This window comes from Pristiophorus japonicus, chromosome 13 (assembly GCF_044704955.1).
Source record: "Pristiophorus japonicus isolate sPriJap1 chromosome 13, sPriJap1.hap1, whole genome shotgun sequence".
Lineage (NCBI taxonomy): Eukaryota > Metazoa > Chordata > Chondrichthyes > Pristiophoridae > Pristiophorus > Pristiophorus japonicus.
In genome coordinates, this window is record NC_091989.1 from 27,459,598 (window position 1) to 27,481,080 (window position 21,483).

Sequence of the window (21,483 nt, forward strand, 5' to 3'; positions counted from 1 at the left end):
CTGGTGTACAACGGCCACCACACGTTTTTTTAAAAAAAAGTCCACACACAGGCATCTTCTACCCTTCAGGATGTAGTTCAGGTCCTGGAATTTTAGGTCCTTCATTGGAACACTTGTGAACTCATCCTTTTTGGCGTAGAAGCAAGTCATCCTCGTTTCGAGGAACTGCCTATGATGATGGAGGTCCATGCAGCAGGGCAGGTCTCCAGTCGTCCTAGTTAACCCTTGCTACTTGATAAAGGCCTAGTTCTGTCAAGCCCGTGCGGTGGCTGATGTGCAACGATCACCACACGTTAATAAAAATCCACGTACAGGCATCTGTCACCCCTTCAACTGGAGTTCAGGATTGGAATATCGGGTCCTTCATTGAAACATCTGTGAACTCAAGCGGAAGCAAGTTATCCTCGTTCAAGGGACTGTCTATAATGATCAGCACCATAGGCAGTCCCTATGAATCGAGGAAGACTTGCTTCCACTCAAAACGTGAGTTCTCAGGTACTATTATACAACCCATAATAGTCTCCACCAGGTATAACCAGTACAGACGCTCTGTAGAGGCTAAGTGTCCCTTCAATGAGTTGGCCAGGTTCAGAAAACTTACACTGTCAGCTGCCTCTTGCATCTACTCTGATAAGTAGAGTGTTGACAGGCTGTTTAAACTCTCCCAATATCCACACACTATTTTCCAGCAAGGTTTACTGGGTAACAAGGGGAAAAGGGAGATTAGAAGAATGTAAAAGGATATTTTAACAAATATTAAAGGAGATGGAAAGAACTTACATTTATATAGCGCCTTTTCAGGACATCCTAAAGCACTTCACAGCCAATGAGTTTTTAAAAAAGACATGAACAAACTTGCAGAATGGGTGTGTAATGGGCAAATGAACTTCAATATATTAAGTGTGAGGTGTTACATTTTGGTAGGAAGAATGAGGCCACATACTCCTTGGAAAATATGTCCAAATGGGGTAGAGGAGGCGAGAGATCTGGGGGTACAAATGCACAAATCACTAAATGTAGCGACGCAGGTTAATAAGGCCATTAAAAAAAAAGGCACTGGGGTTCATTTCAAGCGTAATCGAATTGAAAAGCAGCGTAGTTATATTAAACCTGTACAGAACCTTGGTTAGACCAGACTTTGAGTACGGTGAACAGTTGTTGTCTCCATATTATAAACCACAAGGAATAGTTGAGGCGATTTAGCATAGATGCATTTAAGGAGAAAGTAGATAAATATGAGGGAGTAAGGAATGGCAGGATATATTGATGGGCTTAGATACAGAAGGGCAGTCACTCTCGCCTCACTTCTGGAATTCAGCCCTTTTGACCATGTTTGGACCAAGGCTGTATTGAGACCTGGAGCAGAGTGGTCCTGGCGGAACCCAAACTGAGCATCAGTGATCAGGTTATTGGTGAGTAAGTGCCGCATGATAGCACTGTTATCAACGCCTCCCATCACTTTGCTGATGATTAATAGTAGGCTAATGGGGTGGTAATTGTCTGGAATAAATTTGTCTTGCTTCGACATCTACCCGACTCTGGAAAGCTGCCTGTGTTCTAGCTTTACTGGAACAGCTTGGCTAGAGGCGCAACTAGTTGTGGAGCATAGGTCTTCAGCAATATAGCTGGGCGATTGTTGGGGGCCTTTGCTGTATCCAGTGCGCTCAGCTGTTTCTAGATATCGTGTGGAATGAATCGAATTGACTGAAGACCATGCCTCAGGAGGAGACTGATTTGGATCAACCATTCAGCACTTCTGGCTGAAGATGATTGTGAATGCTTGAGCCCTGTCTTTTGCACTCACATTCTGGGCTCTGCCATTGTTGAAGATGAGGATGTTCATGGAGCCTCTTCAGTTGTTTAATTGTCCACCATCATTCATGACCGGACTTCAGGACTGCAGAGTGGAGCATGGACACCTTCTAATACTGTTGTGGACAGTAGGTTTTCCCCTTGTGTTCGTTCTCTCAACCTCAGTCTGGCAGCTATGTCCTTCAGGTCTCGATCAGTAGTGGTGCTACCGAGCCACTCTCCATGATGGACATTGAAGTACCCTGTCTAGAGCTCTTCCAAGTGGTGGTCAGTTTGGTAATCCGCAAGTTTCCTTGCCCATGTTTGACCTGATGCCATGAGACTTCATGGGGTCTGGAGTCAATGTTGAGGACACCCAATGCCACTCTCTCTCCTGACTATGCAACTCTGTCCTGGTGGGACAGGACCAGGGATAGTGATGGCAGAGTGTTGGATGTTGGCTAATCGGTATGATTCTGAGAGTATAACAGATCAGGCCTGACTAGTCCATGGCACAGCTTTCCCAATTTTGGCACAGCTCTCAAGTCCCCAGATGTCTCTACAGGGTCTCTAGGCTGGGGATGTCTTCGTCGTGTCTGAATCCAATGCCTAGGGGTCCGTCCATTTTCATTCTTGTACTTTTTTGTAGTTGCTTGATAATAACCCTTTCAACGACAGTTGTATCAGCTGAGGCCATTTCAGAGTCAACCACATTGCTGTGAGTCACACCAAGTAATCAATAGCAGGTTTTGTTCCTCAAGGACATTATCAGTAGGATTTTCAGACCAATCTGATAGATTCATGGTCAACAATACTGATGCTAGATTTTTATTCCAGATTTATTTAATTAACTGAATTCAAATTCTTAAACTGCCATGGTGGGATTTGAACTTGTCTCCAGATTATTAATCTAGGCATCAGGACCACTGTTCCAGTAACATAATCATTATGCTACCGTACCCGAGAGTAAATTGGCTGCTGCACAGAAAGTGTGAAAAGTGGAATGTAGAGAAACTTCTGAAAATCTTCACCAAATAGCTAACGCGCTTTCTCTTTTTTTCTTTCTGGCCTCTTTCTCTTTCTCTCCCTCCTCCCGCGCCTCTCCTCGGGCCCCACCCTCTCTCTCTCCTTGACATCTCTCTCTCTCTCTCTCCTCCCCCTCTCTCTCTCCCCCTCCCTCTATTCCTCTCTCCCCCTCCCTCTATTCCTCTCTTCCCCTCTCCTCGACCCCCTCTCTCTCTCCTCCACCCCCCCTCTCCCTCTCTCTCTCCTCCACCCCCCCTCTCCCTCTCTCTCTCCTCCACCCCCCCTCTCCCTCTCTCTCTCTCCTCCACCCCCCCTCTCCCTCTCTCTCTCCCCTCCAACCCCCCTCTCCCTCTCTCTCTCCTCCACCCCCCCTCTCCCTCTCTCTCTCCTCCACCCCCCCCTCTCCCTCTCTCTCTCCTCCAACCCCCCCCCCTCTCCCTCTCTCTCTCTCTCTCTCTCCTCCACCCCCCCCTCTCCCTCTCTCTCTCTCTCTCTCCTCCACCCCCCCCTCTCCCTCTCTCTCTCCTCCCCCCCCTCCTCGACCTCTCTCTCTCTCTCCTCCACCCCCCCCCTCGACCTCTCTATCTCTCTCTCCTCCACCCCCCCTCGACCTCTCTCTCTCTCCTCCACCCCCCCTCGACCTCTCTCTCTCTCCTCCACCCCCCCCTCGACCTCTCTCTCTCTCTCCTCCACCCCCCCTCGACCTCTCTCTCTCTCCTCCACCCCCCCCCCTCGACCTCTCTCTCTCTCCTCCACCCCCCCCTCGACCTCTCTCTCTCTCTCTCTCTCCTCCACCCCCCCCCCTCGACCTCGATCTCTCTCTCTCTCTCTCCTCCACCCCCCCCCTCGACCTCGATCTCTCTCTCTCTCTCTCCTCCACCCCCCCCTCGACCTCGATCTCTCTCTCTCTCTCTCTCCTCCACCCCCCCCTCGACCTCGATCTCTCTCTCTCTCTCTCTCTCTCTCTCTCTCCTCCACCCCCCCCTCGACCTCGATCTCTCTCTCTCTCCTCCACCCCCCCCCTCGACCTCGATCTCTCTCTCTCTCCTCCACCCCCCCCCCCTCGACCTCGATCTCTCTCTCTCTCCTCCACCCCCCCCTCGACCTCGATCTCTCTCTCTCTCTCTCTCTCTCTCTCCTCCACCCCCCCCTCGACCTCGATCTCTCTCTCTCTCCTCCACCCCCCCCCCCTCGACCTCGATCTCTCTCTCTCTCCTCCACCCCCCCCCCCTCGACCTCGATCTCTCTCTCTCTCCTCCACCCCCCCCTCGACCTCGATCTCTCTCTCTCTCTCTCTCTCTCTCCTCCACCCCCCCCTCGACCTCGATCTCTCTCTCTCTCCTCCACCCCCCCCCTCGACCTCGATCTCTCTCTCTCTCCTCCACCCCCCCCCTCGACCTCGATCTCTCTCTCTCTCCTCCACCCCCCCCCCTCGACCTCGATCTCTCTCTCTCTCCTCCACCCCCCCCTCGACCTCGATCTCTCTCTCTCTCTCTCTCTCTCTCTCTCTCCCCTCTCCTCTCTTTTTGTTCTCTCTCTCTAGTGGTGGCCTCAGTAACCTGTTGTACCTCTGCTCACTGCCCGACCACGTACTGAGTGTGGGGGATGAACCTCGCCAGGTTCTGCTGCGTGTTTATGGAGCCATCCTGCAGGTAAGTGCTAACTGACTGATTCAGGGTTGCAAAAAAAAACGAGATTTTGAAAACTTCCTTTGCTGTTTTTAAACTCTGATGTTGCTGGGCATTTTTTACATTAGAATTCTTTTAGAATCCCCAATTCTCTTTCTTCATCCTTCCGCCCCCCCCTCCCCCCACAACCACCCCCTCTTTTGAATGTGCTGGCTCTTGCTGGGATATGGTTCCACAGTATCTTGCCCCTCTCTGTGACCTCACCCAAGCCTCGATGGCGAGTGTCTGCAAACTGCTTGACTGTGGAGGCATCACAGCTGTGCTTGATCCTGCCCTTGTGCACATGTATACCTGCTCGAACAGGGCTGAAGACTGGATATCTTGGATATTCTTCCACTCCCCTTGAGAACTGAAGCAAATTATTTTTGTTTATTTTTAGACCCGGAATTTGCAGATTTATAATATTTGCAGTTTGCATTGTGATTTCAATGTGGTCTAAAGTCCGGGGACTTGGGAAGAACTATGAGCCTATTGATGCTGCAGAACTGAACACAGGTTTAACTTTCACTCTTTGTCTTTGGCAGTCCCGGTTTATTTCCGGCTACGGGTTTGGGAAACTCCCCAAATGTGTGTGCTCACGGCACCACCTGAACTGGCTGCAGTGAAAGCCTTCTGTCAGCAGGTGGGAAGGTCCCTGAGTTGGGGGCGCGTGGGGGGAGGATATATCTCCACTCCATTCTGAGTAAACTCCACATTACAGTGCAACACCAGACAATTGGCAATCTGGCTTTCAGGCTGTAGATCATTCGGCCCATCGAGTCTGCGCCGGTTCATTCAAAGAGCAATCCAATTAGTCTCACTCCCCCGCTATAAACAGGATGTGCCTGTTTCTAGATGTTGCACCAAAGAACAGGATATTCTTCTGAAGTTGGGAATTCATGGCGTTTGGGTTTGGCACTAGATATTCTCTCTGTGTTGTCCGTCTCTCCTGTGAGCAGACCTAATGTCCCGCACTAATCGGAGTCGCCCCTTTTACTGTCCAATTCCTCATTAAACATTAGCATGTCCTGGGGATTGTAACACAGAACTGCATATACTGGCGACTGCAATGCCACATGCTGCACACCATTGATGCAACACACAACTGCAAAGCAACAGACTGTGTCTTTTTATGTTAAATACATGAATGAACAGATTATAGTTTTTAGAGAGCGATCAGCCAATTTCCTACTTTTCTGCGCCACCAACCCCCTCCTGGAACCTCCCCCACCCTCACCTCCAACATGTGAGAAGCCCATGGATTTCTTTGTCACTAACGCAGAGACTTATGTACAGCCGCTTCTGCTCCAATTAAAAATAATAGACACACCCATATAATGCTCTAGGTGTAAGCACACATTCAAGTTAGCCACTCCACAGCGAACTAGTCCTGTTTTTCTGTTGCAGGCATCTTGCGTTCACTGTCCAATTCTTTGTTAAGCCTGAGGTTGGGGTTTGGTCTGCTGAGCTGTCAATCATCGGCTTCCAAATTGGACCCACCCCTGTGGGGAAACAGCACGTCTCCCATTGTTTAATTCAGCCAGAATAGCTGGCCATGAACAATGAATGAAAAACTATCTTTGATTTTCTTGGAGCTTTACTCTCTCTAACCTGTGCTGTACCTGCCCTGGGAGTGTTTGAAGCCACTCTACCTAACCGGGCTGTACCTGCACTGGGAGTGTTTGACGAGACATTGTCGAGGGAGCTTTACTCTGTATCCAACCTATGCTGTGCCTGCCCTGGGTATGTTTGATGGTACGGTGTAGAGGAATATTTATATTGGCAGTTCTGAGAGTCCTTACCTTGAACATAAAGGCTTACCCATCCTGAAGCTACAGTCTCCTGTTTGAATACAGGTTCCACAATCACCCACAGCCTCCAAGTAGCTTGCCCATGGCCACTCTTCATATTGAAAGGCTCTGCAAACAGAAGCCTTACTCACAGTGGAGCTCCGTTCTCATCTGATCCATTCATGTCTATTTCTAGGTACAGTCACTGATCGGGAATGGGAGCCCTAGTTGATATTTTTCTTTTCTTTTCCGGAGCCTTAGACTGCTGAAACATTACGCAAATGCCCCTGCCACCCACCCAGCTCAGCTCAAATGTGACTAAACTTTTACCCAGAGTGAATATTGCCCTATTTTGAAAAGCCATTAAAAGAATTTATCAAATGGTTATTCTATCGAATGGAATTTTTGCTATTGGTGTGACAGTGAACTTAACTTGTTTCTTGTCTTTTGCAGGGTGTGGATTCTCTGGTATTGGAGAGTGTGATGTTTGCTGTTTTGGCAGAACGTGCCTTGGGACCAAGATTATACGGAGTGTTTCCACAGGGACGTCTGGAGCAGTACATTCCAGTATGAACTTACTTCTCTCCTGTGTCACAAATTGGGCTTAGTCTCTCGAATTGCTTAGAGACTATTTCTCAACAAATGTACAGCATCCATGTACAATCACTAATCCACATGTGGGAATGTCTTTGCACATCAGAGGTCTTGGTAAACCACTGGATGCCATTGGGGTTGATGCATTGGGCTTGGAGACCATGGCCGTCATTGAGATTGATGACTGGGGTTAGTTGGTGCTACTGATGTGCTAAGTGGCCAAATGTGGAATTTAGTCTTTGCAGTCTGCTCATTTTCTTTCTTGTGCGTTTCCCTTCCCCCCCCCCCCCCCCCGCAAACAATTTTCTCTCCTTGTCTGTTACAGTCGGGTGGAGCTTGTCTGCTTTCCTCGCCACTCTTGATGGTGGTCAGTGGCTGGTGGGAGACTGGTGATTTAATTTCTTCATAATTTGATGTAAATCATCGTCACTTGTGTGTGATGTCAGGGACAATAATAGCCGGCTATTCTCAATCCGCAGACCCGGGAAGTTTGTTCCACAATTTATCATGCAAACAGCATCTTTATTTTCCAGAACTCCTTTACCCTTTCTTCCCCCCCCCCCCACCCCACAAGTGTCTCTTTTTCTCCTCGTTTCCTGAAGGCACAGACTCATGGGTCCAGACCAACCTCTGGTATCTTTGATCAAGTGTCACAGGATAATGAGCATCAGCTACTCCACTGTGGAGGGAGTCATCTCTGTCAAGCTCAATCCTGTCCTCAACTGACACACTCGTACATTGTTCGTTCATTGGACAGTGATTTGGTATGGGAGCTGGGCAGATTTCCTGCCCCTCCCGATCCCAGTGGTGTCGATACCAATTGGTGTACCTCTTCTTCTCTGAGATGAGCTAATGTGGCCAGATCAAGGATCTATAACTTGGTGAATTTACCCAGCCAGCTGCTGGCCACTGGGTGCAAAAAATACGTTCGAGGGGGTCATTGGTTTATCGGAAGGTAGCCAGTGCTGATATTAAGATAATGGAATGAAATTAAAAGGCATTAATTTTTTTGGCGCAGGAATGCGAAAAGTCTGTTCTCTCTCTGCTGGATTACGATTCGTGCTGTCTCCAACTGGGAGTGCGCCTGTGCATTCCAGAACAGCTCCCAGTGGGAACTGATTCTGGAGCAGCAGGACTCTGGGTCTGGTGGCATGGATTCCGCACCCATAGCTGCCTGTCACTGATGGCGGTCTGGCAGGAGGTTGAAGCCCAAATTCTCCTGCATCCTGCCCCTCCCCTGGGGTCCGTGCGCCCCGAGTCTTCTCTCGCCACCTCTGCGGCTCCCGGCGCCCCGAGTTTATACTCCAATATCCCAGAGGAATGTCAAGGTGTTGGATTGTGGAGTTAAAGCTCCTCTGTTGAGGGCAGGCTAAAAGAGTGCAAATGTTTAACTGGCATCCCCCTGTGAATGTGTCTGTCCAGAGCCGTCGGCTGCTGACTGAAGAGTTGGGGCTTCCGGATTTTTCCGCAGAGATTGCTGTGAAAATGTCTCGATTCCATGGAATGGTCATGCCCTTCAACAAAGAACCAAAGTGGCTGTTTGAGACCATTGACAGGTACAGTGGCAAGATTCATAAAAGCAGGCACCCTCTCTCCATGAGGCTAAGCAGTGCACCTTGTGCTGCTAACCCAGACACTGGCTTTGCTACCCTGTCTGGGTAGATTAGTCTGGGGTTCTGGTATTAAATGTACTCGTATGAGCTGCTGTCCTCATCTCAACCTGCTGCTGTCAAGTACGGGCCTTTCTGTGGAAGTAGCCTCTCCCCCTTTCTTTCTCTTTTTCTCTTTCTTTCTCTCTTTCTTTCTCTTTTTCTCTTTCTTCCTTTCTTTCTTTCTCTCTTTCTCTTTCTTTCTCCTTTCTTTCTCTCTTTCTCTCTTTCTCTTTCTTTCTTTCTTTCTTTCTTTCTTTCTTTCTTTCTCCCTCTTTCTTTCTTTCTTTCTTTCTTTCTTTCTTTCTTCCTTTCTTTCTTTCTTTCTTTCTTTCTTTCTTTCTTTCTTTCTTTCTTTCTTTCTTTCTTTCTTTCTTTCTTTCTTTCTTTCTTTCTTTCTTTCTTTCTTTCTTTCTTTCTTTCTTTCTTTCTTTCTTTCTTTCTTTCTTTCTTTCTTTCTCCCTCTTTCTTTCTTTCTCCCTCTTTCTTTCTTTCTTTCTTTCTTTCTCCCTCTTTCTTTCTCTTTCTTTCTTTCTTTCTTTCTTTCTTTCTTTCTTTCTTTCTTTCTTTCTCTCTCTTTCTTTCTTTCTTTCTTTCTTTCTTTCTTTCTTTCTCTTTCTTTCTTTCTTTCTTTCTCCTTTCTTTCTTTCTCTTTCTTTCTTTCTTTCTTTCTTTCTTTCTCCCTCTTTCTTTCTTTCTCCCGAACCTGCAGCACTCCGCTCTGATTTAGAGGCTCCAAAAGCCCCTTTTGCTGCTTCACAGATGCAGGTTCCCCCCGTGAGGTGTCCCCCCACCCCTGGCTCCACAGATACAGGTCTCCCTGTGAAGTATGTTCCCCACCCTCCTGCTCCAATCTCAAGGCTGAGAGCTAGTCCCAGTTTCCCCATCACCACACACTTTAACCTCTCCACGCTCCATTGATTCAAGTCTCCCTGTGCCTACCTCCTGCTCCACAGATACAGGTCTCCCCGTGAGTCCTAGTCTTTCCTTCTCCCCGTCCCCCCCTTTACCCCCTCCAATCTTATGCCATAGATACAGGATCCCTGTGAAGTTCTTCCTTTTCCCCATCCCTGCTCCACTGATACACATCTCCTCGTGAGGTGTTGTTTCCTCACCCCTGGCTCCACAGATACAGGTTTCCCTGTGAAGTCTGTCCTCTCCCTTCCCCTCCTGCTCCAATCTCAAGGCTCTGAACCAGTCCCAGTTTCCCTATTACCACACACTTTAATTCAATAGTTGATTGAAGCAGGGCAGACTGATAGATTTTGTTTACTGGGTTAATTCACGTAAAATTCTGAATGATTGATTTACTTTCTGATGTTCCAGAGGCTGAAGCTTGATGCCAGCAACTCATTGACCCAAATGCTACACTGGTCAAGGGTTCAGTAGTTCAACAGCTCTGTTTACTGGTCACTTTTTTTTTTGAGCCCTAGAGGCAGTAGATTAAGAATGAAAGTACCAAACACTGAGAATCCAAAATAAAAACTGGGAGCTGTTGGAAATGCACAGAAGGTCAGTGAGTATGTGAATGAGGAGAGGGGCCAGCAGGCTTTTTTGAACCAACTGGTGTAAATACAGACAGAATGACCCAAAACAGAGAGCGGAGAGCAGAACTGCAGGTAAAAGCAGAGTCCAAATCCGCAGGCTAACATTGCAGAGCGGCACCGATGGGTTTAATCAAGCCTATGTTGGGCAGTATATAAAGACTGTGAGGTACAACTCCGTATTCGTTCTGCAATATATTTCGGCGAACTCGGCCTATTTATAGGAATGTGATGAACACCTCACTCTTCATCTCACTATGGTCGATGCTCCTTTGAACTTGACTCTCGCCTTCTCCTCATGTATTCTAAATGTGCTGTCTTGCTTGTTTTTTCTCTGCATTTCCCCCCATGTGAAAATCAAGACTTGTTAATTATGGCTCAATTGCTCATTGGATAAACTTGAAGAGCAGGAAGGTGCCAGGGTTAATTCCCTGTTTGTACCAAGTCAGCTAAGAGACAGTAAGGGGGCAGCAATTGGTTTACGTGCCGCTGGGTTCAGATGAGTGAAAATTAGTTAGGGTTCCTGCTTCTGATCACCATCCAGTGATTCTGACTGGAAAACAATTTTGACTAGGAACAAATATTGGTTAGGGCACTGAAGAGAGCTCCATTTACCGTCTCATCTGAAAGACTCCACTTCTGACAGTGCAGCTATCTCAGTATTCTTCTTGGGCAGTCCCTCGGAGTCCAGGATGACTATGACACTGGAGTATCGGCCTAGATTATTTGCTCAGGTCTCTGGAGGGGTGCTTGTGCCCAACGTTCCCTCTAAGCTGTACGGGTTTTCTAATGTTAAATTTCATGCTGTGCAAAATTGTGAATGGGCCACGTAGTCCCTTAAAGGAACTGCGCGCACACAATAAATTAAGGGGAAGATTGCTTGTGCCCACCACCTTATGACTCCGAGGCAAGAATGCTACCCACTGAGCCACACCTGAATAAGCGAAATTGATATTAAAACAGCTAAGATTGCAGAAAATATGCAGCAGTAGCTATTTGTCTGCAGCACTATGCTGTGATGTTTAAATTAGTCCTTGTGGCAATTCTTCGGAATGCTCATTATGGAATGCATTGTTTCTGGCTCCCTCACCTAATTAATTCCTTCAAGTACTCAAATTATAAAAATATCTGCACAAAAGAAGGCCATCAAGCCCAACCGGTGCTGGTACTGGAGCTCTATCTCCGGTCCTATTTATTCACGCTTACCACAGACCCTTTTAATATTTGCCCTCGTATTTCTCTTATTCATTTAAATGCTGTGACTGACTCAGTTCCAGCAGCCCCTTGTAGAATGGACCCCATATTCTAAACACGCTGTGTACAGCTAGACTGTATGCCAACTCATCCAAGACAAAACAATCCTTCTCCTCTCTCCCTTTTTAAGCTTCCAATACTAATCCTAAACTTCTGCCTGTTACTAATTGTTTCTACTATTAAGTGAATCAGTCAAGACACGACCCCCACTCACCATTCTTCTCTCATCAAATTCTCTCTTCTTCCATCCCCCCCCACTCAGATCACTTTTTATCTCCCGGCGATTAATCCCGCTCTACCTGAAAAGTGTACTTGGCTTTTGATTCCCCGTATACACTGTTTTTTGAGCGTTCACTTCAGTTCCTAAAATTCACCACCAGGTGATGCTGTGTTTACAGGAAATGCTGCAAATACTCAAATCCGGCATCATCTTTGCAGAGAGAAACAGCGTTAACGTTTCAGATCGATGATCTTTCATCAGAACTGACCTGAGCATTTTCTATTTTTAATTCAGATTTCCAGCATCTGCAGTGTTTTGTTTTTGTATTGATGCTGTCTTTTCCGGAACACAATGGACATCTCACATCTTGCTGGTTGAAATTTTAATTTTGCCTTGAGCAAAAATTGCTTTTGAGCTCAACGCTCCTAATTTATGTGATTTGGCAGAGTCTCCAGCTCGTCCACCCTAACCTCAGGCTGACGATCCTTGGTACACTTCCCCTGTTAACCTGTGCCGCACTTGGAGCTGGCTGACTGCTGACCTCAGCCTCTCCATGTTCACAGCTGGATTTCCTGATTCTGGTGCTCTGCTAACAACTCACATTTCACAGGTGACCCTCCACACATCATGAAACAGTTAAATAAATGGGACCCCCCCCTCACCATACTACAATCTAATCTCTCCACCCACCTGCAGTCTCACTGTTATAGATAAATACCCCACATACCAGTGTTAATTGCTCGATCTCCCAACCATCCCTCTCTCCTAAAAGCAGATATACGAGCAGCTTTGTCCTGTCTTTAAAGATTCTGTCAGCAAGAGGTACAATTTCTTTAGATTTGAGAAATGCTTTGATTTTATAAATCTAACCTGATTTGATATGTTGCTGAAAAAGGTTATTCAGGCTAAGTGGTGTCGAAGTGAGGGGTGCAGGGCAGGGTGGCGCTCTAATTAGGTTGTGATCTAAAGTGGATTTAATGAAGATCATCTCTCTCCTCTCAAGATATCTCAAGCAGATAATGGGGCTGTCGTTCATCAGAGAGACGCATGTGAAAAAGTTTAACAAACTGAAGAGTTTCAACCTGCCAGCAGAATTAGCGAGTTTAAGGTAGGAATTGATCAATTCTAGAATCACCACTTGCTGTTAGACCATTAGGCAGGACAATGTACAGGCACAACTTGAAACCGGTGTACCCTGCTAAATGGCAGGAGCTGTGGTCTGTGTATTGGGAGGTAAGGAAGTACATTGCACTGTTTCTGAAATCCTTTTCTCTCCTTTACTGTTCCCTGTTGTCACCCCCTGGGATCAGTGTCCCACAGGGATCAGTGCTGGGACCTCAACTATTTACAATCTATATTAATGACTTGGAAGAAGGGACTGAGTGTAACGTAGCCAAGTTTGCTGACGATACAAAGATGGGAGGAAAAGCAATGTGTGAGGAGGACACAAAAAATCTGCAAAAGGACATACAGGCAAAGTGAGTGGGCAAAAATTTGGCAGATGGAGTATAATGTTGGAAAGTGTGAGGTCATGCACTTTGGCAGTAAAAAAAATCAGAGAGCAAGTTATTATTTAAATGGCGAAATATTGCAAAGTGCCGCAGTACAGCGGGACCTGAGAGTACTTGTGCATGAAACACAAAAGGATAGTATGCAGGTACAGCAATTGATCAGGAAGGCCAATGGAATCTTGGCCTTTATTGCAAAAGGGATGGTGTATAAAAGCAGGGAAGTCTTGCTACAGTTATATAAGGTATTGGTGAGGCCACACTTGGAATACTGCGTGCAGTTTTGGTTTCCATATTTACGAAAGAATATACTTGTTTTGGAGACAGTTCAGAGAAGATTCATTAGGTTGATTCTGGGGATGAGGGGGTTGACTTATGAGGAAAGGTTGAGTAGGTTGGGCCTCTACTCATTGGAATTCAGAAGAATGAGAGGTGATCTTATTGAAACATAAGATTACGAGGGGGCTTGACAAGGTGGATGCAGAGAGGATGTTTCCACTGATTGGGGAGACTAGAACTAGAGGGCATAATCTTAGAATAAAGGGCCGCCCATTTAAAACTGAGATGAGAAATTTCTTCTGAGTTGCAAATCTGTGGACATTGGCAGCTGGGACATTGAATAAATTTAAGACAGAAATAGACAGTTTCTTAAACGATAAGGGGTTATGGGGAACGGGTGGGGAAGTGGAGCTGAGTCCATGATCAGATCAGCCATGATCTATTGAATGACGGAGCAGGCTCGAGGAGCCGTATGGCCTAATCCTGTTCCTATTTCTTATGTTATGTTTACTGTTCCCTGCTGCCACCCCCTGGGATCAGTGTCCTTTACCAACTTGGTGTTTTCTCTTTTTTAGGGCATTGCTCGAAGCCACTCGGTCGCCTGTGGTTTTTTGCCACAATGACGTTCAGGAAGGTAAGGGGGAGCTGTAGAATAAATACACCTTCCAGTCTATGCTTTAAATGGCAGAGGTGTGGAACCGACTTCTGTGGTCACTATCCCTGGTGGATCCAGGAAGTACCCACACGAGATACCACTACTAACCTTAACCAAAGAGCCTCCATTCTCTGCCAGTGATTGCACAGGCCAACCTGTTTTTCCTGGTATCATGTCTAAATGTATCAACATTCTGTGGGAAGGAGATTTGACACCAGGCCAGAGCTGGGAGTTTTGTGGGGGAGGGTGCAGGGTGTGTTTGATTGCATATATGATCGGAGCAGACTTGAGGCTTATAAAGGCAGAGTGGTTTAGGGAGGGTGGTTGAAGGCAACACCACTGATGATGCAGAGGTAGGTGGGTGCAGTAGAGCAGAGGGCATCAGCTGGGACATGGCCTCATGCGTGAATCTGAAAAGGTGATTAAACTTTAAAAATAATTCATTAGCTGTGAGGTTATTGGGATGTCCTGAGGATATTTTATCCTTGGCACTATGTAAATATAAATCTTTCTTTCTCTAGTTAAATTGTGTGTTGTTTTTATTTTGTACTGAAGTAGCCATACTCTGAACTTGGACCGGATGTCGTTTCATGTCGCACATGCCTGTAGTGTTTGAGGTGGGAGAATGCTTGCCACAGCCTGTGGTCCACTCCTGAACACGCCGGAGCAATTGGTGGAGCAAGTGCACTCCCTCCTCCTGTAACCTAAGGATTAAACCCCAAGCCCTTGCACTCGTTCATTATCCTGGTTTCTCCCCATCTCACTTGATCTTTAAGTGAATTGCTCTGTTACCTTTTGACTGCTGTAGTCGATTTTAGTTTTGGTTGCTACCTGTGAAGAGTTCAGATGCAAGGGGACGCAAGTTTAAGAAGTTGGGAGCTGTTTTATTCGAGATTAAGTTGTGCAATAAGTTGGCACTGCAACAGACACATTGCGTGAATCATCGTACCTCCCTTCCAGCACTCCAGTCCCCTGCCACTGGTCCATATTCTTAACACCTGTAGTTATTGTGCAGACCATTAAAACAGTATTTAAATGCTGCACTCGTTGGAAGCATGCAGTATATATTTGTTTGGTGCGCATGTTCTTGGTTGACCCTGAATTTTAAAATCTGCATGTTCTCCACGTGCACGTTCAAGTTTAAATGAATTGTCCCACCATTCAAAAATATGCACACTCCGTAACAGTAGAAAACAAAAGCATCATCCTAATGACCTTGAAAGTATTTCCTGTGCACAATTGGAAGAAAGGAAGGGGAAATTTATCTAAAACCATTTTTGACCTTGACGCCAGGTGTTGATCAGCTGTACTGGCCGACCTGATTTACATAAGAAATAGGAAATAGGAGCAGGAGTAGACCATACGGCCCCTTGAACCTGCTCTGCCATTCAATAAGATCATGGCTGATCTGATCATGGACTCAGCTCCACTTCCCTGTCTGCTCCCCATAACCCCTTATTGTTTAAGAAACTGTCTATTTCTATCTTAAATTTATTCCGTGTCCCAGCTTCCACAGCTCTCTGAGCCAGCGAATTTACAACCCTCAGAAGAAATTTCTCATTTCAGTTTTAAATGGGCGGCCCCTTTATTCTAAGATCATGCCCTCTCGTTCTAGTCTCCCCCATCAGTGGAAACATCCTCTCTGCATCCCCTTTTGTCAAGCCCCCTCATAATCTTGTATGTTTCGATACGATCACCTCTCATTCTTCTGAATTCCAATGAGTAGAGGCCCAACCTACTCAACCTTTCCTCATAAGTCAACCCCTACATCTCCAGAATCAACCCAGTGAACCTTCTCTGAGCTGCCTCCAAAACAAGCATATTCTTTCGTATATGGAAACCAAAACTGCACGCAGTGTTCCAGGTGTGGCCTCACCAATACCCTGTATAGCTGTAGCAAGACTTCCCTGCTTTTATACTCCATCCCCTTTGCAATAAAGGCCAAGATTCCATTGGCCTTCCTGATCACTTGCTGTAACTGCATACTATGCTTTTGTGTTTCATGCACAAGTACCCCCAGGTCCTGCTGTACTGCGGCACTTTGCAATCTTTCTCCATTTAAATAATAACTTGCTCTTAGATATTTTTCTGCAAAAGTGCATGACTTCACACATTCCAACATTATACTCCACCTGCCAAATTTTTGCCCACTCACTTAGCCTATGTCCTTTTGCAGATTTTTTGTGTCCTCCTCACACATTGCTTTTCGCCCCATCTTTGTATCATCAGCAAACTTGGGTACATTACACTCAGTCCCTTCTTCCAAGTCATTAATATAGATTGTAAATAGTTGGGATCCCAGCACTGACCCCACTAGTTATTGATTGCCAACCAGAGAATGAACCATTTATCCCGACTCTGTTTTCTGTTAATTAGCCAATCCTCTATCCATGCTAATATATTACCCCCAAACCCGTGAACTTTTATCTTGTGCAGTAACCTTTTATGTGGCACCTTGTCAAATGCCTTCTGGAAATCATAATGCACCACATCCACTGGTTCCCCTTTATCCACCCTTTTCGTTACATCCTCAAAGAATTCCAGCAAATTTGTCAAACATGACTTCCCCCTTCATAAATCTATGCAGATTTTGCTTTTCCAAATGTCCTGATACTACTTCTTTAATAATGGAATCCAGCATTTTCCTAAACACTGATGTTATGCTAACTGGTCTATAGTTTCCTGCTTTTTGTCTGGCTCCTTTTTTAAATAGGGGTGTTACATTTGCAGTTTTCCAATCTGGGACCTCCCCAGAATCCAGGGAATTTACATCCCTTACAATTTCTTCTCGCGCACTCAGTTGATCAACAGCAGTTCCTCTTAAGTGCTCCTTGTCCCATGTGAACCAGAAACTACCGTTCCTGTAATACACCTTGGCAACAGCCCTATTTGGAGGAATTTGTGTCCCAGATTTACTGCAGACTTGTACAAACGAGTACAACATTTCAGTCTCAACTATAAACCTTGCATCTAATGTGCCCTGTGCTCGCTGATCGACATTGCCCCCCTGTCCAGCAATGGCTCAATTTTAAAATTCTCATCCATATTTCCAAATGCCACATTAGCCTCGCCCACCCTATCTCTGTAACCTCCTGCAGCCCTACAACCCTCCGAGACCTCTGCGCTCCTCCAATTCTGCTTTCTTGCGCATCCCCAATTTTCATCCACCATTAACGGCTGTGCCTTCAGCTGCCTGAGCTCTGCAATTCCCTCCTTAAACCTCATTGCCTCCCTGACACTCCTCTTTTAAGAAAACCTACCTCTTTGACCAAGTTTTGCTCACCTACCCTAATATTTCCTTCTGTGTGGCTCGGTGTCAAACTTTGTTCAATGACGCTGCTGTGAAGCGCCGTAGGGCAATTTACTATGTTAAAGGTGCTATATAAACGCCAATTGTCTTTGCTCCCTACATTCCAGGAGTTATGTCCATTCCAAACTTCCTTGAAACACCAATATATATAAACCAGGAAAGCTCTGTGCCAACCATTTGGGCTGGAGTTGAAACCAGCCAGGTTTCAACTTCAAGGAGAATGGCCAGTGTTTAATCCACTGCACCATCAGCTTTCCCCCAAGCCTGTGCCCCAACAAATTTGATTTCAAAATTTCCCTCTTGGGTTTCTAATCGCTCCATGGTATCACCTGAGCGATCCTTGGTGAACTCTTTCTGCCTCGTGTCCCTGCAGGATCATCCAACTCTCTTCCCTTGCTCCCTCTGCTCCTCTACTGGTGGCCGTGCCTTTAGCCATTGGCCACCTTCCCTCTGCAGCTACTTCCCCAGGTGCTTTCCTGCTTCCTGAAACCTCTCCAAAGGTCTTCTGTTTGACCATGCATTCGCTTCTTTTCCCTTTCCCTCCTGTTTAACATATACCGTTTCATGCTAGTTTATGTTGCTTGCTGGAAATTATGATGGAAATCTGGTTGTGCCTGTGGTTGAGCTGGCATGGGTAGATTGTCCTTTCTCCCTAATGGTGCAGCCCGAGTGAGGACCTTTACACTGAGATCTGCCCCTTCAAACACACCATCAGTTGATCATCAAAATCTAATATCGTGAAAGTCTTCTGCATTTAAAAAAAGTAACAAAATTGCCTATTTGATAGATATTTAATGAATGATCCTTTCGCTCTCGCTTTCCTCCACCTTCACCCCGTGCTGAGTTTTTTCCTTCCTGTGAGTTGTTGAACGGCTGTTTCTCTTCCAGGTAACATCCTCTATTTGGCAGGCAAAGACCCCTCATCCGCTGACAAACTGATGCTGATTGATTTTGAGTACAGCAGCTATAACTACAGGTAATGGCCACTCCAGGATTTTCACCACTGTTGAGCTGGATGTCTGATGCATGTGGGAAAGATCCCAAACCGAGCTACAAGAGTAGTTTCTGTTTGTTTGATGCGGAGTGCTCGCACACCCTATAGAGACATGACCCTCTTAGACAAGTGTAGAGAGCTTGTATGCAGATCTGAGGAGAGCCAAGGATTGGGGACCCAGGTAAGACCACTCTCAGCCAATTAGCATGGATCATGTTCCAACTGGGACCACCCAATATGTTATGCCTTCAGCCTACAACATTACCTAGAGCCAATCTCTCGGCAGGGTATTCACCATGGAGAGCACCACAGCCAAGGCTGGTCCTGATCTAGGTCTACTGGAGTAATGGGGGAAGGGAGGGGGGGGGGGGGGGAGGAACGGATTGGGGGAGTGAGGAGCCAGAATGGGTGAAAGTGGGTTGCTGTCGGGGTTTGGGGGAGTGGGTGGGTAGCTGGTTTAGGGTGATACTGATGCTCTGACTTTGTTTGCAGGGGCTTTGATATCGGGAACCATTTTTGTGAGTGGATGTATGACTACACTTACGATCAGTGGCCATTCTTCAAAGCCAGTCTGGAGAAATACCCCAGCCACCAGCAGCAGGTAGGGACCTCCTGAGTCTCTGGGCATCTCCCGCCAAGAGGAACCTCCCCGCCCGTGGGAGTGTGAGGAGCGAATGGAAGCTCGCCCCTCTCGAGTGTTACCAGATATCTGACAAAGGATCGTGTGTAGGATTTGGGTATTAGAACTGTCCTGGGGTTTGTGGGATCCTGTGGCAATACTGGGATTGAGTGAGCCTATCTCAGGGCTTCTTGTTATCAGAAAACAATCGGATGTCTTGGGCATGTTTAATGTGTGACTCTCTTGATCCCTGTCTAAAGATTTTATTTCCAGTTAAATGTTCTGTTTGAGGGAGATTATTCCTGACAGGCCATGGGAAGGGGCCTTCTCTTACCAGGCTGTTTGTTCAGAGGGGTGGTGTATAACACCAGCAGCTTGTTGAACTGAGCCCCCTCCCTTGAGACTTCTTGGACCAGTTGGATCAATTGATTGTCTGCTCCCTGATCTTGTTATTGGTGGACTTGTGCATCCATCTGCACTATCTGATAGATCCTTCATCAGCTTTGCTTCCTTTTAAGTGAGCCCCTGTTTAGTCACACTGTGCTCCTGTGTGCCCTGTTGTTGATCTCTAGCTGCTGAATTTCTACTTAATTTTCACTAACTATTGCTTAATCCCATGCAAAATGACATTCCCATTCTGGGGTTCTAACTCCTTTTCAAGCGAACTGATGTTAAAATCCAACCTCCCTCTAAACTAGGGCAATTTGCGTAGTCTGCAGTTCTCCGGTTACTCGTTTATATTCTGCTTGTAAAGTATTTTCTCCCACCTGAGGTTCTTGGGCTGTCAAATTGTTCGAGGTAGATTCACTTTATACCAGTTATTTAAATTATATAAGCACGGTGCTTCTATTTTGATTGTGGAAATACAATGATGCAGTCAGAATCGAGGGGATGCTGAGGATGTCGAGAATAGCACGTTTAGTGAGTTGGTCACACCGCAGGCAAAGGTTACTCAGGCAATTAAGGAATGGGTGACCATCAGGCAGAGCAGTGGAAGGAAGATAGTGCAGGGGTCCCCAGCAGTCATCCCCTTCCAAAACAGATACACCGTTTTAGGTACTGTTGGGGAGGGGATGACTCATCAGGGGAAGGCAGCAGCAGCCAAGTTCATGGCACCATGGATGGCTCTGCTGCACAGGAAGGCAGGAAGAAGAGTGGGAGAGCTATAGTGGTAGGGGATTCTATTGTAAAGGGAATAGATAGGCGTTTCTGCGGCCGCAATCGAGACTCCAGGATGGTATGTTGTCTCCCTGTTGCAAGGGTCAAGGATGTCTCAGAGCGGCTGCAGGACATTTTGGAGGGGGAGGGTGAACAGCCTGTTGTCGTGGTGCATATAGGTAAAAAGCAGGATGACGTCCTACAAACTGAATTTAGGGAGCTAGGAGTTAAATTAAAAAGCAGGACCTCAAAGGTAGTAATCTCAGGATTGCTACCAGTGCCACATCCTAGTCAGAGTAGGAATTGCAGGATAGCTAAGATGAATATGTGGCTTGAGGAGTGGTACAAGAGGGAAGGATTCAAATTCCTGGGACATTGGAACCGGTTCTGGGGGAAGGTGGGACCAGTACAAACCAGACGGTCTGCACCTGGGCAGGACTGGAACTAATGTCCTAGGGGGAGTGTTTGCTAGTGCAGTTGGGGAGGGTGTAAACTAATATGGCAGGAGGATGGGAACCTATGCAGGGAGACACAGGGAAGTAAAATGGGGGCAGAAGCAAAAGACAGAAGAAAAGTAAAAGTGGAGAGCAGAGAAACCCAAGGCAAAAATCAAATGGGGCCACATTGCAGCAAAAGTCTAAAGGGACAAAGTGTGTTTTTAAAAAAAAAAACAAGCCTGAAGGCTCTGTGCCTCAGTGCGAGGAGTATTCGTAATAAGATGGACGAATTAACTGCGCAGGCAGCTATTAACGAATATGATATAATTGGGATTACAGAGACATGGCTCCAGGGTGACCAAACCTGGGAACTCAACATTCAGGAAGGGTAGACAGAAAGGAAAAGGAGGTGGGGTAGCGTTGCTGGTTAGTGAAGAAATTAACGCAATAGTAAGGAAGGACATTAGCTTGGATTATGTGGAATCTGTATGGGTAGAGCTGCGGAATACCAAAGGGCAGAAAACGCTAGTGGGAGTTGTGTACAGACCACCAAACAATAGTAGTGAGGTTGGGGACAGCATCAAACAAGAAATTAGGGATGCGTACAATAAAGGTACAGCAGTTATCATGGGTGACTTTAATCTACATATATATTGGGCTAACCAAACTGGTGGTAGTACAGTGGAGGAGGATTTCCTGGAGTGTATTAGGGATGGTTTTCTAGACCAATATGTCGAGGAACCAACTAGAGGGCTGGCCATCCTAGACTGGGTGATGTGTAATGAGAAAGGACTAATTAGCAATCTTGTTGTGGGAGGCCCCTTGGGGAAGAGTGACCATAATAGGGTAGAATTCTTTATTTGAGATGGAGAGTGACATAGTTAATTCAGAGATTAGGGTCCTGAACTTCAGGAAAGGTAACTTCGATGGTATGAGATGTGAATTGGCTAGAATAGATTGGCGAATGATACTTAGAGGGTTGTTGGTG

General features: G+C 46.4%; 1 protein-coding gene across 1 annotated transcript in view; it reads left to right on the plus strand.

The window, feature by feature from the left end:
* chkb (choline kinase beta) overlaps positions 1–21,483 on the plus strand; it is a 51,659-nt gene that overhangs the window by 22,983 nt on the left and 7,193 nt on the right. The window contains exons 2-8 of the mRNA XM_070897287.1: positions 4,361–4,469; positions 6,728–6,841; positions 8,291–8,424; positions 12,539–12,643; positions 13,898–13,956; positions 18,176–18,263; positions 18,774–18,882. Coding sequence (XP_070753388.1) covers positions 4,361–4,469; positions 6,728–6,841; positions 8,291–8,424; positions 12,539–12,643; positions 13,898–13,956; positions 18,176–18,263; positions 18,774–18,882 — 718 coding nt within the window. The remainder of the gene's footprint in view (positions 1–4,360; positions 4,470–6,727; positions 6,842–8,290; positions 8,425–12,538; positions 12,644–13,897; positions 13,957–18,175; positions 18,264–18,773; positions 18,883–21,483) is intronic.